Here is a 17,646-nt window from a genome sequence, read left to right as displayed (position 1 = left end):
ATGAAATTAGTCTGTATGTTATTTCCCAATATCTCACAAAATGATTGAAATCCTAAAAAAATATATATCAAGATCTCGTGTATTTGGTTGAGATGGTGATATTCGAAGCTTCAAAATGGTGGACATATCACCCTGTTGGCTGAATGAGCACAATGCTTTAGTAGATTTTGGCGCTACTGCTAATGCACCAAGCAAAGATTTTTATCACGTCTTTGTCACACAAAAAGAAGTATTAGATTTTAGTTCAATTTTCCATAATGTTTACTTAGTTCTATATTTGCGCAATAAAATCTAAAAAAAGAAACAAAGTCAATTTTTGACCATGACCTTGCAAAACAACACACACAAGAATACATATGTGTCTTGACTGGTTAATCAACAACCTGGAATCTGGTAAAACTTTTCACATACTTCACTATAAATATAACACCAGGTCACCAGTATTACTGTAGAGGTTAAAACTGTGGAAATTTACGCTAAGCCTAAGATATGTAAACTTCTTCTGCCTTTTTGCAGCCCACACGTTCGCCCCCTAGGTCCGTTCGCACCCAATTTTTATTCAAATTCAATTTGAATTATTAGATACTTTTTTATATGTTTATACCAAAAAAAATATATTTTCCTGAATAAAAATTGGGGAATTATTATATGAATGTTTTTTTTTTTTTTTTTTTCATCAATTTGATGATTAATTATTAAATGTTAATTATGTACAAATGTATGATTACTGCTAATTGGTATTTATACACAGCTAAATTTGGTATTATTGTTGTGTGTTTGAAAATCATGATGGTTGTTTTAACTTGCTTTGATGTAAATACTGCATGTATTAAGCTTGGTATTAGTAAAACATTGAAGATTTTAAAAGAAAAACACGAAAGATAATTGATTTTAACAGCTTGGCCCCTTTGATATCACTTTATTTTGAAACAATGAAAAAAAAAATTATATCACAACACTATTAGTCACTAACCAAAACATAATTTAAGATTTATTCAGCACAAAAAAAACCAAAAAACTTGAGAATCTAACTTTATTTTGAAACATGGAAAACATAAATTTATGGCAATACACTAACCAAAAGATGATTAAGATTTATTCAACACCAAAAACAAACGTTGTCAGAATCTCACTTTATTTAGAAACGATGATTTTTTTTTATAGAAATACACTAACCAAAACATGATTAAGATTTATTCAACACAAAAAAATGTCAGAATCTCACTTTATTTTGAAACAATGAAAAAAAAAACATTTACAGCAATACACTTACCAAAACTCGATTACAAAATTATTAAACACAAAACCAATAAAAAGGGTGCGAACGGACTTTGGGTGCGAATGTGTAGAGTGCGAAAGTGAAAGGGGGCGAACGTGAATGGGCGCGAACGGACCCGGATTCATAAGCCATACATGTGACAGAGAAGTCAAGTCACATCTGGAGATTTGAAAATTTCAGCTGGAGTTTTTGCCTCACCATACATGTGATGGACTGTGAAACTCATATCAGAAGATTGGGAAATTTTGGTCAGGAGATTAGGACTCAGATCAGGAGGTTTTTTATCGACATAAATTTTGTTGTAAATGTAACTGTGTGATGTACTAAATTGTCTTTTAAAGTGTTTTTTCTTCAACTTTCCATCCGAATGTAATATGTTTATTAATAGTACCCTTGTAGTTGTACTATTAAATTTTCTTTATCTTTATTCAGCCTCTCATTTTATTATCTTTTGTAAAAAAATTTTAATTTCATTTTTAAACTTTTGTTAGATCATTATTCCATAAAACATTCACAGCATATAGATTATTTTTTCATGTAAATGAAACTTAAGCAAACTTCAAACAGAGGTCATACTTATTATATAAATTTCAATTTAAGCCTTGAAAAGAAGTATAGAACCCTCAAATAATTTTCAAAATATTGTTTTTATATGACCACAAAAATTTTTTTGGGATCGTATAATGGTATGATGTCGTCGTCGTCTGCGTCATCGTCTGAAGACACATTGGTTTCCGGAAATAACTTGAGTTTAAGTTAATGGATCTCTATGAAATGTTTTAAGAAGGTTCAATACCACAAAAGGAAAGTTGGGATTGATTTTGGGGATGATGGTCCCAACCGTTTAGGAATTAGGGACCCAAAAGGGGCCCAAAACAAACATTTTTCTAGTTACAGGATAATAACTTGTGTATAAGTATTTCTATTGCTCTGAAATTGTACAACAATGTTTAATACCACAAGTAGAAGGTTGGGATTCATATAAGGGGTTATGGGGCAAACAGTTTAAGAATTAAGGGCCTAAAAGGGGCCAAAAACAACAATTTTTGTAGTTTCTGGACAATAACTTGTGTGTAAGTGTATGGATCTCTCTGATATTATACCATAAGGTTCCATATCACAAAGGGAAGGCTGGGATTGAGTTTGGGGGTAATTGCCTCAAACATGTAGGAATTAGGTAATTGCTCCAAGGGGGGATTCCAAAAGTCGCGGGGGATTTCCAATTTTTTTTAAGGAATTCATGTTTTTTTCAAAAAATTTCAAATTTTGTAAAAGTTTGAAGAAGTAATCTTCAATTGCACAGTATTGTGTAATAGATTTGTAAGATCTTTTACCACATTTTGTGTCAGAAACCTATATTATGTCAAAAATTTGATCACAATCAAAATTCAGACAGTATCAAGCTTGAATATTATATCCAAATTTGCCCCAACTGTTCAGGGTTTGACCTCTGCGGTCGTATCAGGCTGTGCTCAGCGAAGCATTTTATTTTATTTGTCCTAAGACATTTTAAATCATTTAATTATCATCCTTTTATGATTATTTGTTCAATTTATATTTCATTTATATTCTTTTAACAATTAACATTATTTATCCGGTGCAGCGCGTACTACCTAAAATTAAATAGGGGTTTTCCCCTTTTCGAAAAAAATAAAAATGTACACGTAGATTTAAAATCATGCAGGTCAGGTCCGATTTCCTTTAAATACAAAATTGAACACAATGCACACACAATAAGATCAATAAGTAAATAAGACACACATTCGTGGAAGCCCTATAAAAAAAAAGAGAACATTTATAAAGGAAGATGCAAGAAAATTTTTTGTAGGCGTGTATATATCCTTGCATGTTCCTACAAATATAATTTCAATATAACTAAAATGTTGCACGGACCCGTTTTCACGTGTTCCTAGAGCCTAGGTCCCAAGTGTTTAAACACGGCCACTAGGCTCTCAATTCCTTTTTCGCGTATTCCTAGAGGCTACTGCCGCTAGGTCTCACGTGTTTAAACACGGCCACTAGGCTCTCAATTCCTTTTTTCGCGTATTCCTAGAGGCTAGGTCTCGCATGTTTATACACGGCCACTAGGCTCTCAATTCCTTTTTCGCGTATTCCTAGAGGCTAGGTCTCACGTGTTTAAACATGGCCACTAGGCTCTCAATTCCTTTTTCGCGTATTCCTAGAGGCTAGGTCTCACATGTTTAAACACGGCCACTAGGCTCTCAATTCCTTTTTCGTGTATTCCTAGAGGCTATTGCGGCTAGGTCTCACGTGTTTAAACACAGCCACTAGGCTCTCAATTCTTTTTTCGCGTATTCCTAGAGGCTAGGTATCACGTGTTTATACACGGCCACTAGGCTCTCAATTCCTTTTTCGTGTATTCCTAGAGGCTAGGTCTCACATGTTTAAACATGGCCACTAGGCTCTCAATTCCTTTTTCGCGTATTCCTAGAGGCTAGGTCTCAAGTGTTTAAACACGGCCACTAGGCTCTCAATTCCTTTTTCGCGTATTCCTAGAGGCTAGGTCTCACGTGTTTAAACACGGGCACTAGACTCTCAATTCCCTTTTCGCGTTGTCCTAGTGGCTCGGCCCCATGTGTTTAACCAACCAACCAACCAACCTACCTACCTACCAACCATTACATGCATGTTTCGGTCCCTTGTGTTTAATACGGGTCCAAGATCTCATTTGTTTCATGTTTGCTTGTTTCAAGGGACCCTATCTCACGTGTGTAATAAGTCAATCAATCAATCAATCAATCAATCAATCAATCCATCCATCCATCCATCCATCCATCCATATATCCATCCATCAATCAATCAATCAATCAATCAATCAATCATGTTTCGGAGGGGAAAGACCGTTAACAATTGTTTTTAAAATTTTGTTACACAAGATGTTGCTTAGATGTTTATTATATGATATCAAACAGTTTATGCGCCTTTGAAATTCACCCTGCGTAACTGAAGACTTTTCTTTGTAGGAGTTATCTCCCCGAACACTGTTTTCCTTGTGACTGCATCTCCTCTATAACCGTAAAAGAAAGCGACAAAATTATTTTATAAAATTGCTCGTTATATCCTTCTCATGATTTGTCCTATTTTGACCGAAGCGATACGAACACTCCATATGAGAGTTATTTCCCCTTATGGGTTTGTTATTAGTGATGTGCATTTCTATCTTGTAAACCATAAATGATAGAGACCTAGGATCTTTTGATTTGAGGTCCTTGGTCCAAAAATAAGAAAATAAGATCAAGGTCAGAGGTCAAGGTCATATTTTAAATTTTGATTTTGGCTTATTTTCACTTCTTTTCAAAAACCGTATAAGATATCGACAAGATATTTTTATTAAATTGTAAGTTGCGACATGTCGTAACACATAAATTTTGGTTGAAATGGTACGCTAACATTAAATTGGAGTTTTCTCCCCTCTTATGTTAAAAATTAGGCGTAAAGTGATATAACTCATTAACCATATATAATTAAGACCTATGGTCTTTTGATTTGAAGCCCTCGGTTTATGACCTTGAAATTGAGCTAAAGGTCATAGGTAAATTTGACGTTCTAGATTTTGACCTTTGCTTTTACCTCGTATGTATACGTGATAAAGCCATAGGACTTTTTGCATTACGTTGCAAGCCACTTGACCATGGAAAAGCCAACCGGAAGTGACCTTGTGTAAACCGGAAGTAACTATTTTTTGTACTTATTTAATGTAAAAGTATATTAAACCATATATTTTTGGAATCAGTATCAAGTAAACTATCAAATAAAACCGGAAGTGACATCTTTCAAAACAGAAGTAACAATTTATCTCCCTTATTTTGAAAAAAATGTATAGAAACCATGTATTTTGGAATCAGTGTACAATAAACTATCATTAGACGCTGAATATGATATTTTCAACCAAATTTGAATAGTTCTATTTCAAAATAGATCTTTATGAGTGGAAAGACCTTCAATTGTTCTCTGAACAATTGGTTTTTAATTGTCCTTTGATTTTCGTTGTCTACAAATATAGTCTCTAGTGTGGACAGTGTATAACTTGCAAATTTTTTTCATACACTTTCCAAATTTATTTATTTATATTTTATGCATGAAATATTAAGTAGGGGGATGAAATTACATGTTATAAATAATTGGGTGATCAATTTTTATGTAAAGTAGTGATTTGGTCCAGTTAAAAAAGGTCAAAAATTAGTATGTCTGAAGCTGTCAAACTGAATTATAGACCCCCTTAACATAGAATTGTCCACATTTTGAGTTAGAGCTGGTAGACTTTTGTATAATTTTGATATTTTTGTCCCAAAAGTCAGGGATATAATATATAACTCTATAGGGTTATTAGAGAAAATATCATAATGTGTTATTACAGATAATTTCATGAGTTGTCCACTCTTTATTCCTTAAATTTTCTAAATCTGTAGTAACATATGTTTGTAATTTGTTAAATAAACCTTAAATACTTTAATTTTTAGTGGGCACTTGGGAATTCTTGTAACTTTGCGCAGAAACTAAATACATAGCCTTGATTACTAATTTTCGAATAACATTAATACATTTTTCATCAACCATGGTAAATCAATGAGACAAGGCTTTTAAGGGATGAACTTAGCTGTAATAACAAGGCTTTGTTATTAAAGGCATGTAACTTATTATTTGAGACACTTGAGAATTACCGGTACTGGGAAGCTTTCGCAGAACCTCATTACATGCCTTGATCATTATTTCTTACAATAAATTCAAGTATTGTGATTAAGCATGATTTATGTCTGAGCAAAGGTTTTGAAGTGATGTAGAGAAGCTGTAATAACACCCTTTAGTTATTACAGGCATATTTTTTCTGTATTTAATAACATAGGTGTACTATGCATGATTGGCAAACTATGAACTGTTATACCTTTCTATAAATTAGTATACATAAAGACAATGATAATATCAATAGAACTTGTATACATTTTAACAAAACAAATGATGTATATTGGCCCTTTGAAACATGTAACATACATATGTTATCACAGTTCTTTGATTTTTTAGTCCACAATAACCATGATAACAAATGTATGTTATTTTTCTCTAATAACCCTATAGAGTTATAGCTTTGACTGAAGTAGTATACTACACTGTAAAAATCTTTTTGAGATAGACTCATAGAGCAGGTGCGATTTTTTTACTTTGAATTTATTGTCTAAAAGAAATGCACTACGAAATAACTGTGTTCTCCAGCCATTCAATTATAAAGACAAATATCCCCCCTTTTTGTTTTAGATGAGAGTATTATATAATTACTATTAATGTATTCTCTTAACGAGATAATTAAATGAACTCCTTTCAACTTAATTACTGAAGAAGAAAAAAAAAGAGTTTTCCAGCATCTATTCATAAAACAGCTATAAAAATGTAATAAGTTAACACCAATATAATGTATGTGTACTGGATATATTTCACTTTCGGTTCATTTCTGTCTTTCTTGGTGTGTCCCTCAATTATGAAATTGAGTTCCCATCTTAAATAATGCTGTATGTTTTCAAGTGTTTTGGTTCTAAATCGAACTAAATTTACCATGGTCACACAGACAGAGTTAAAAGTGGAAATAAACTTCTTATCAATTTCAATTTAAGCATTGGAAAAAAAGTATAGATTTCTCAAATAATTTTCAAAATTTTATTTTTATTTGTCCTATTGGACCAAAGAAAGTTAAAATTATTCAATTACCATTCTTATACCATTCTACGTTTAATTTGTGACAAATGTTTGGGATTGAAATTTAAAAAAAAACAGCAGCTAGAGGATTTGAACTTTTAAGGGGAGAGACGAAAGAGGGGTTGAAAATTGGGAGATTTTGACTCCCACCGGAAAAATCATATGTCTGATATAAGCACCAACACAGTTGTTGATAATGGTCAAGTACAAAAGAGGGACGAAAGATACCAGAGGGACAGTCAAACTCATAGATCGAAAACAAACTGACAACGCCATGGCCAAAAATAAAAAGACAAACAGACAAATAATAGTACAGATGACACAACATAGAAAACTAAAGACTAAGCAACACGAACCCCACCAAAAACTGGGGGTGATCTCAGGTGCTCCGGAAAGGTAAGCAGATCCTGCTCCACATGTTGCACCCGTTGTGTTGCTTATGTTATTACAAATCCTGTAAATAGTCTAATTCGGTAGGTCACAGGGAAGGGTATTGTAGTTTCGACAAAAGGAACATATCAGATATCATCTGTGAAACGGTTATTCCATAACGGTCAACCAACTCGTGATGGCGTCTGTAAAATTTACGAAGGGATGATTTCAACTTCACCATTTGGAACTCTTGGTTTAAAAGCTTCCTTGTGAGCAGCAATCCTCTATCAAGGAAATCATGATAGGAAATACAAGCTCGGGAATATCGTATCAATTGGGAGATATATACTCCGTATGCAGGCACTGCTGGAATGTTGCTACATAGAAATGGAAAGTTCACAATTGGGAAGCTGAAATCATCTCTTTTGTTGTAAACTACAGAACTTCTTCATCCAGCGACAATAGATGACATACAAAAGTTAAAAGTTTCAGTCATATATTTCGACTTTCAAATGTATATTATAACTCAAAAGGGTGGAAGGGGGCACTGACTATGTAATATGTGGTAGGGATGAGCCACTGGAATTATTCAATAGGTCAATTTTTCAAGCTTCATGCTATATGATAAGGTTGGGAAATATATGACAAGGTTGAAAAATATATGACAAGGTTGGTGATTAAATCATAACTTTATAAGTCACATGTCAATTCTTGTTTACAGATGAGATTAAAACCCTGGTGACTGTCTAAAATGCATCAAATATTTGTGAAATTTGTTTATCTTTCTGTAATCGTGACAAATGTAGATGTATTTTTTGTCAAATTATATATATGACAGGGTATGTGTTTTTTATATTCAAAACAAACAAAAAGTGTGGGGTACTGGATGTTTCAGTTGCTCTCCCCTTTTACAAAAGTATCCAACTTTCCCAAAACATAATTCCTAGAAGAACGTGCTATTGTTAACTTGTCTGTTTCCAATAAATTTTATACATTGTGTTTTTTCAGATGTTTCCAATAAATAGTATACATTGTGTTTTTTCAGATAGTTTTACGTTTATGGAAAATTGTGCCTCCAACCCGTGCTGACTCCCACACACCTCCTGCAGAGTATAGAAACTCTTATAAAGATTTTGAATTTGATGACCGTTGTCATAGTATGTATTGATACATTTTATTTATTTGTAGTCATAATTTTCATATCCTATAATTCAAAATGGTTAAGCAGACCTTCCATTTTTTATACGCCCGTCAAATTTTGACGGGACGTATTATGGTATACAAATGTCCGACGTCCACATGTCGCACCGTAACTTGAAAACAACTTATCCAAATTTCATGAAACTTAAGATAGTTGTTTCTTATGATGTTCAAATGATCTGTATACTTTTTGGTGAAATTAAGATTAAAACTTTTTGAGTTACGGGACTTTGTAACTAAAACAGGGGGTGTTTTTTTCACATGTCGCGCCGTATCTCCAAAATGATTTATGATTATTGCTTAAAACTTTACACACTTCTTAATTATATTAATCTAACGATCTGTATACTTTTTGGTGATGATTCAAAATTTTGTTTTAGAGTTATTGATTTTTTTATAAAAAAAAGGGGGGTTTTCACATGTCGTGTCGTATCTCAGAAATGATTTATTAAATATTGCATAAAACCTCACAAACAAGACGAAGGGCGTATCATGCGCTTGTGGCGCAACTGTTTATTCTATAGTAAGATGGGTTATGTTTTAAGTGAACAGAAAAAGCAAGAGATGTCAAATTTTCATTGCGTTTCATTTGCCAAAGGGGGAAATAATATAATTGAGTTATTCTAAGTTAGAGAAATGTATTCATAGTATAAAAAAATACTTAAAGGCATCTTTACACTGGTCAAGGCTGTTCTATTAAAACATACAGATTACCCAGGGAAGGCACTTTGTAAAAAAACCAAACTATTGTAACCACGCAAATATACGTACAAATAATATTGAAGACCTGTATGCATTTAAACCAACCACATCTATATCATTTGGTCTTTATGGATAATTGTTTCATTTACAATCATACCACATCTCTTAATTTTTGTCTCGCCTTGACGGAGTCGAAAAGCGAGACATAGGTATGCTGTTTCCGGTATCGGCGGCGACTGCGGCGGCATCAACAATGTATTAGTTTGTGATTAGGTCTAGTTCATGGTGAAACACTAGTGGTAGGTCAATGATATTTGGTATGCAGTTGTATTAGCATCAAGTTGGCACATCTCATTACCATGGAGATTATTTGGCCCCGCCCCCTCAGTCAAGGTCTATTGACTTTGAAACTTTGCTTAGTTTACATGTATTAGTTTGTGATTAGGTCAGTTTAAAGGTAACTGTTAGTGGTTGGTCAATGATAATTGGTATGCAGTTGTATAAGCATTAGCACATCTCATTTCCATGGAGAATATTTGGTCCTTACCCCTCAGTCATGGTCTATTGACTTGAAACTTTTGCTTAGTTAACATGTATTGGTTTGTGATTAGGTCAGTTCAAGATGAACCACTAATGTTAAGTCAATGATATTCGGTATGCAAATGTATTGGCACTTGGAAGTTTCATTTCCATGGAGATTATATAACCCCACCCCTTAATTATGGTTCATTGACTTTGAAACTTTTACATTGTTTACAAGTTAATGTTTGTGTTTAGGTTTGTTTAAAGGGAACGACTTATGAAAAGTCAATGGTATTTGGTTTGCAGTTGTATTAGCATTGGCACATCTCATTTCCATGGAGATGGTTTAGCCCTGTACCTTCAGTCATGGTTCATTGACTTTGAATATTTGCATAACTTACATGTTAAAGTATTGCTATTTTAATTTCAACATTTGCATTATCAAAATAACAAATAGGCGAGACATATCTCTGTGTTAACAGTTTATTTAATAAAGTGATGGATTCAAGTTGCCTTCCCTAGGCATATGCATGTTTCTGGAATACTACTCAAAATAGCAGATATAATTCTATAATTAAACAAGTTTAATATAACAAATTTTTCATAACTGATTTCTTTTTCTATAGATAATGCATAACACAATGGAAAAATAAAGATAAGACTGTGGTTTTTGAGATACAAGCATTTGAAAAATTAAATATTTTGTTTAGTAAGAATTGTCTCAGGTTTGAGTGTATAGGACATCTTCCAAAGTGCACCAACAACTACCTTGAAAACATTTTTTTTTTGTTGAACTCTTTTTCTACTAGCTTTTTTGCAAATCAGAAGAAGAAAAAGTACAAAAGAAAAATATGCAAAAAGAAAAATGATTCCCCTTATAATAATGGTTAATTAAACAAATTGAAAAAATGGTTCCTACTGTCATATTTGACAGACATTTTGATGGAATTGATTACATTAGCAACAAATATAAATTAAAGATTAATGCCATAAAACTCTGATAGTATTGCTTAAAGTTGAGTTTTGTTGGTTTTTACTTTAATAGATAAGCTATATAAGAGGAGATTTTTGACAAGAGAGAAAAAATGGATTTTTATATTTTGCTAATGTCATTGAGGGACATTTTAATTCATTCGTCAGAACTTGACAGACATTCTATTGCTATTGTTATAATTTTTATTAACAGATGTAAAGAAATAAATGGTCAAAACGATATTCACTTTTGACAAATTTTGCAGGACTTCAAACAATCTTCAAGTAAAACGGATTGTGTCATATTCTGACAAACGAATGGAAGTTGTCTGCCTAAATATAACAATTGCTAAAAAAATCTGTCAAATTAAGAAAAAAACTTGTTGACCGTATGTGCTTTCAAGTCGATTTTACGAGTCTAAAGGAGTTCATTTCTTAAAAATAGGTACATGATGATGTGCTTAAAGTTAAAGCTTCCTGGAACGGTTAGAAATGATAATATTGATAACCTATTTCAATCGCTGTTTACATGTTGTAGAGTCAATGACTGGCCATACCTTTTGTTGTTGGACATATTATAGAAGCTCTCCAAGCGGCAAAAATGTTATTATTACGAGGAAAGACATTAAAAGGCAAAGATGAGCATTACTTATGTCGGCTGTTAACTTTGACAGAAAAGACGATCACAAAATTATTTACATTAATGAATATACTGCCAATGAAAACATGTGTTTCAATTGATTCTTATTTAGTCTCTGTGGTCATTTATTTTCATAACATGAATCAGCAGAAAGAGTAATTTATTAATCACCAACTTTTCACATGTTTTCTGAAAGATTGCTAACATCAAATTTGTTGACAGAACAGTTATTTTGAAATGATCAATTTAAAAATTTTAAAAACTAGAAACATTTTTTTTAACATCCAGTTGGAAAAAAGCACTGTAATTGATTTGTTGACAAGTGAAGAAATATACTATAACCATGAATAGATGTTATTTCAATAGGTTACAGGCAGTTGTAGGCTTCAAATATGACCCCATTAATTACGGTAGCCCAAGCCGTCAAATTTGTTACGATTGCAACATAATTTTAACTTAATAATATCTCATATCCTTTTGTTAATTTATTTTTATTGTTTAATATTTCACAAACAAATCTCTAAACATGCAAGGGAGGTTTTGGAATTGTACATTAATTGATTCCAGCCCATTTAGAATTTGACGGACACTGGTGCACTTCTAAATGGAAGATGCCGTGGCTAGAATTATGAATATCAAACTGTATGAAAAGCGTCATAAATTATCTAGCCCTCAATGAAATTAACTTTACTCAAAAAGTGCAAAATAAATTAAGTATGCTGGCCTATCACGCTAGTTGAACTTGACCTTTATAAAATTGACTTACAAGGACAAGCAAGAGACCTCTTTATTTTGATGTCAACCTCCTAGGCATGATGTCACAGTTCTTTGGTTCTTTGGTTATGATCCATCAGGACAAATCATAATTGAACATGTATGTGGTTGCTCTTTTTACTCGGAGAGTACACTATGCACAAAGGCAACACCTCATCCATAATAGAGATGTAACACTATGGCCATGAATAAAATTTTTATTACGTTTTTCTCATGAACTACATGATATTCCTTTAATATGTAATCAAGCTTCGTGTAAGCATGCTTTATCTTGTTATGCATTTTCACATTCATTGCCGATCGACTTCCTGACTGCTTATATGGGAGGTATCTTTTGTGAGCAATAGCTCATGTAACATATGTTTTAGGTGAAATTCAGAGAGTTGCTGGTGAGCACACATTAGACTGGCTCTTAGCCATCTCCAGAGGACATATTGATTACCTCAGCAGACTTCCTAGAGATGTCTTGATAAAGATCATCTTAAATCTGGGATTAGAAGATATTGGCAAACTTGGGAGAACATCTCATCAGTTTAAAGAGGTATAATGAGATATTTATGATTAAAAGGAGATGTTGGGCACATGTGTGGATGCATTCAGGAAACCTATCCACACTATTAGTCTGATAGGGAAGTTCAATGAATTGATTTGATTATAAAGAATCAATAGTCTACAAAGCAATTCTTGATGTGAAAATTGTAAAGGTATTAATATGCAGAAAAAAAATAATTCTTATCTAAGTTTGAATATTGATTGAAGCAATAAGCAATAAAAAAGATATTTTAGTATGAATATAAGTAAGAGTTAGAGTGGTTTTACAACAATAAGAAAGCAACACAACACATCGATCCTAAAGACAACTTTTGAAGCGATACAAATTTGTCAAAAAATAAAATTGGGAGTTTGTAACTAAATAACAATACTATGCATTATGGCAGGTGAAAGAGACAGACCTTGGCTAAATAACTATGTAATTACTGACAAATTTGAAAGTTATTTAAAGTAATGTGAAATTGAGCATATTTTCAATTACATGTAATTGAAAGTAATAATTACTTTGCCTTTTCTGCCATGTAATTATGAATTTCTTATCAATTACAATGTACTTTCAATTTCATTGGAGTATTTTCTTTGAAGTTAAAACATCTCTGAAATCTTAAATCATTGAATATGATATTTTTTCAGCTTTGTAATTCATGTGATCTTTGGGAGCAAATGTACAGATTACATACAGAGACTGCAGTTACACCAGAATTAGAAGACTTGGCTAAAGAAAAGGGATGGAAAAAGTTATTTTTCACAAACAAATTACAGTTACAGGTAATAAATATAATGTATAATGATGTAAGGATCAAGAGGCTAACACGGTCAATCTTAGTAAAGTACTTCATATTTGGTATTTGCTGCAAATTTTTAATGCAAGCCATATTGGGGAATAAGAACAAATAATGGTTTGCTCAGATTTAAAATAACGTATCTGGGTAAGGTGACTTGTCTTTCTGACGATTTTTATCTTTTAAGCTAGCACATTTACAATCTTCCAACATGGTAGGTAACATTAGTAATTATTTGTATCATGATAGAAATTTATACCCCTACTTTTGAAGGAAGTGGTATAATGTATTACTCCTACTTGTGTGTCCCTATGTCTGTCCATCTCATGAAATTTAGGTCACATTTTTTCAGGACATTCAAATAAGAGTTTCCTTGAAAATAGGTAGCAAGCCTTTAAGCATGCTATATTGTGTTATTGTGTTATGCATTTTCACATTCCTCAATAATCAACTTCCGGGATTTGGGTGGTCCAGTGGTCTAAGTCGTCAAATTACTGTATCACTAGCCTGTCAACACTGAGGTGGTAAGTTCCAATCATTCACGTGGCAGAGCCGTTTGACTCAATCTTAATTGACTAGGATTGTCAGTTTTCCTACCAAAAGTCAGTGGATCCTGCACTCCAGCTCCCTCCACCAATAAAAACAGACCACCACAAAATAGCCAATTGTGCTGAAAGTGGCATAAAACACCAATCAATCAATCTACTTCCTTTCACAAAATTCCTATATTTTCTTTCACATAAAGGGCATTTATGAAATGACCTTCACATTTTTCTCTGGAACTACAAATCGTAGCTTATTGAAATTTGTTATCAGGTTTCATATGAACATGCTATATTGTGTGATGCATTTTCACATTTAAACTTTCTGCTAACTGAATTCTTATATTACACATAATAAAATTGAGAATGGAAATGGGGAATGTGTCAAAGAGACAACAGCCCGACCAAAGAGCAGAAAACAGCCCAAGGCCATCAATGGGTCTTCAACACAGAGAGAAAATCCCACACCCTGAGGCGGGCTTCAGCTGGCCCCTAAACAAAAATGTGTACCAGTTCAGTGAAAATGGACGTCACACTAAACTCCGAAACATATGAATGAATTAAAATTAAAAAAACATACAAGACTAACAAAGGCCAGAGGCTCCTGACTTGGGACAGGCGCAAAAATGCTGCGGTGTTAAACATGTTTTGTGAGATCTCAACCCTCCCCCTATACCTCTAGCCAATGTAGAATAAACAAACACACAGCAATACGCACAGTAAAACTCAGTTCAAAAGAAGTCAGAGTGCGATGTCAGAATAGGTAACAGAAGAAACTAAGCAAAATGACAATAATACATAAATTAACAAAGGACTACTAGCAGTTACTGACATGCCAGCTCCAGACCTCATCTAAACTGATTGAAAGATTATGTCTTCATCATATGAAAATCAAGCACAATCCCTCCCTTTAGGGCTTTAGTATCATACCATCATAAAATATATGAGAAGAACATAACCTGTATCATGACCATTTATGAAATTTGTCATCAACTATGAATCAGATAATCATGAAATTTGGTATCAAGTCACTATCAACATTCATGTCAGAGTATGCTATATACAGTGTGATACGTTTTCATTACTCTTCAAATTCTGGTTTTCCTAATACTTATAGTGGGGTAATAAGAGAGCTCAGCTCACAATTTAACTTGTTCTTACAGTATTTGTTGTCTTGCCTGTCATGGAAAGCCAGACATAGGGATTGCTTTTCCGGTGATGATGGCATCAACAATTGTTAAGTTTTTTGCTTAAGTTAGTTGAAAGGAACTACTTGTGATAGATCATTGATATTTAATATAAAGTTGCATTACTAACAGATGATGTCTGTACATATCAGTTTGACGACTATTTTGAGGCTCTGTCCCGTAGGTCATGGTCAAGTGACTTTTAATTAATTAGCAATTTTCAATGTTAAGTTTTTTTGGTGAAGTCAGTTTGATAGGAACTACTTGTGATAGATCAATGATATTTTTATAAAGTTGCATTACTATCAGTACTTATCAGTTTGACAACTATTTTGAGGCCCTGCCCCCTAGGACATGGTCCAATGACTTTGAAATAATTAGCAAATATAAAGTTACATTACTGTCTGTACATCTCATTTTGTCGACCATTTCTAGGCCCTGCCCACAAGATCATGGTCCATCGACTTTGAATTAATAGGCAATGTTGGTGTCCATCAGATTGTCTTTTTCTGAATATAATGCCAACAGGCAGGATATATCTGTGTCAACAGTTTATTTTATGAGCTCTTACTGATAATTCTATTTTATATTACAGCTTCAGCTAAGGCGTTTGAAGAAACATGAAATGGACCATGAGCCCAGCAAAGGCCATGCTTTTATCACAGAGTAAAAACTGGTGCAGATATCAGAGGTCAGACTTTAGACAGAGTTCAAAACTCTGGTGCTGATAACCTTGATAGTATTATATGTTTAGATTTTTTTTAACTCTACATTCTGATTTTATATGAGTTATAAACATTGAAATCCGATACCATAATCAGAATTTAACTGATGGTGACATAAAATGTTTTTACCTCATTAAGTTTTTATGACTACTTTCAACTACTAATAAAGAAATATGTTTTGTTGTTTAAATCTATTTATAAATAAAATGTTAATTATATAAAAATTCCTCAAACAAAATTCAGTATTTATTGTAACTATTTGCAAGAATCTTTTCTCTCAAAAATATGCACTATGAAATTATTTGACTGGATGTTTTTGAGATCCACATGCAGATTTGACATTATTATTTTAGTAATATACGAATATATTTCTATACAGTGTCCATTTAAAGTATAGTATCTGTGACTTTGTTACTTTGTTCCAGTATAGTTGGAATCAATATTCTGACCATACTGACTAATTCTCAGGGTATCACACAAGGAAGTGATTTACTCTTATGTTGGAACATACACCCATCATTGTTTTAGATAAGGTTTTTTTTCATTACCTGAAATGCATAAATGGATATCGTTTTAACTTGTGTTTGTAAAAGATATTCTGAATTAGGACTCAGCATTCTGAAATCTTAACATTAACATTGTTTTGTGCCATTTAGCAACGTTTAGATTAACTATAAAATCTAGTTAACCAATGAAAAGAAATATCTCCTGGACAATCTACTTGCACTAAAAAATTACTAATAAAAAAATAAGTTATGAAAGAAGTTGATACTTTTATGTTTAAAACAGGTAATTAGTTATACTTAATTGATATTCTTTTTATTTATTTATTTATTGTATGTAGAATAGATTATTTACCTAATATGGAAACAAGTGCTTGTAGCGTTGGTATATATAATCTTTACTTATAGGGATTATTTGTAAAACAAAAAGGGAGAGGGAGAACTAACAAAGCATACTTAATTGGTATGAAAACCAAACATATATATTTAATAAAAAAATAATCAACAAGTTATATATATTTAGATTTTAGTTTAGGATATTACGTAGCATTTATGTAAAAAGAAGTCTATGCGTTGTATTTAAATATCATTCAATGTGCAGTGAAGTGTGTGGAAATTGTGATTCAGATTATCATTTCTCAGTTTGAATATCAATAGTTAAATGAATCTTAACAGGATTTTGTGTAATTATTTTTGTATTTGACAGTTTGAAATATCCGTCCATGAATTGATACTAATATATTAAGAGTTGCATGATATTTATAAATTGATTTACACAGAGCTTTTAAAGCAGTTAGATATTTTTTTCTGAATTAATTACTTTTATTTTTAAAGAACCGTCCATTCTGAGTGCTTAGTTTTTACAGACAGTGTATAAACTGTGATACAATACATTCCTTGTGCCTTTATGGTCTACATTATAAGCTTTATTGTATGTTTGATTTGATTTTATAATAAACAAATATTTATTATTTACCTTTTTCTGAATTATTGTTTGTAATATTTTTGATTTTTAGATAAATAGAAAACTATCTCGAAAAATGAGAAAAAAGAAACACATATTGTAAATTCTGAAATTTTGTCGATGCCTCTGCTGGTGGACTGATAGTCCCCGAGGGTATCACCAGCCCAGTAGCCAGTACTTCAGTACTGGCATGAAAATACTGATTTTGTGTTATTAAAATTTAC

At 32.5% G+C, this 17,646-nt stretch overlaps 1 protein-coding gene across 1 annotated transcript; it reads left to right on the top strand.

The window, feature by feature from the left end:
* Positions 1–78: 78 nt before the first annotated feature.
* On the top strand, positions 79–17,433 carry LOC127737239 (F-box only protein 36-like). The gene is made up of 5 exons (XM_052247783.1): positions 79–229; positions 8,403–8,514; positions 12,536–12,708; positions 13,353–13,487; positions 15,826–17,433. Exons 1-5 carry the CDS (start codon positions 116–118, stop codon positions 15,898–15,900), a joined length of 609 nt encoding a protein of 202 aa, XP_052103743.1. The 5' UTR covers positions 79–115; the 3' UTR covers positions 15,901–17,433.
* Positions 17,434–17,646: the final 213 nt, after the last annotated feature.

This window comes from Mytilus californianus, unplaced genomic scaffold (genome assembly GCF_021869535.1).
Source record: "Mytilus californianus isolate M0D057914Y unplaced genomic scaffold, xbMytCali1.0.p SCAF_4, whole genome shotgun sequence".
Lineage (NCBI taxonomy): Eukaryota > Metazoa > Mollusca > Bivalvia > Mytilida > Mytilidae > Mytilus > Mytilus californianus.
The sequence above is the reverse complement of the archived record's forward strand: the minus strand, read 5'-3'. Positions and strand labels throughout refer to the sequence as shown.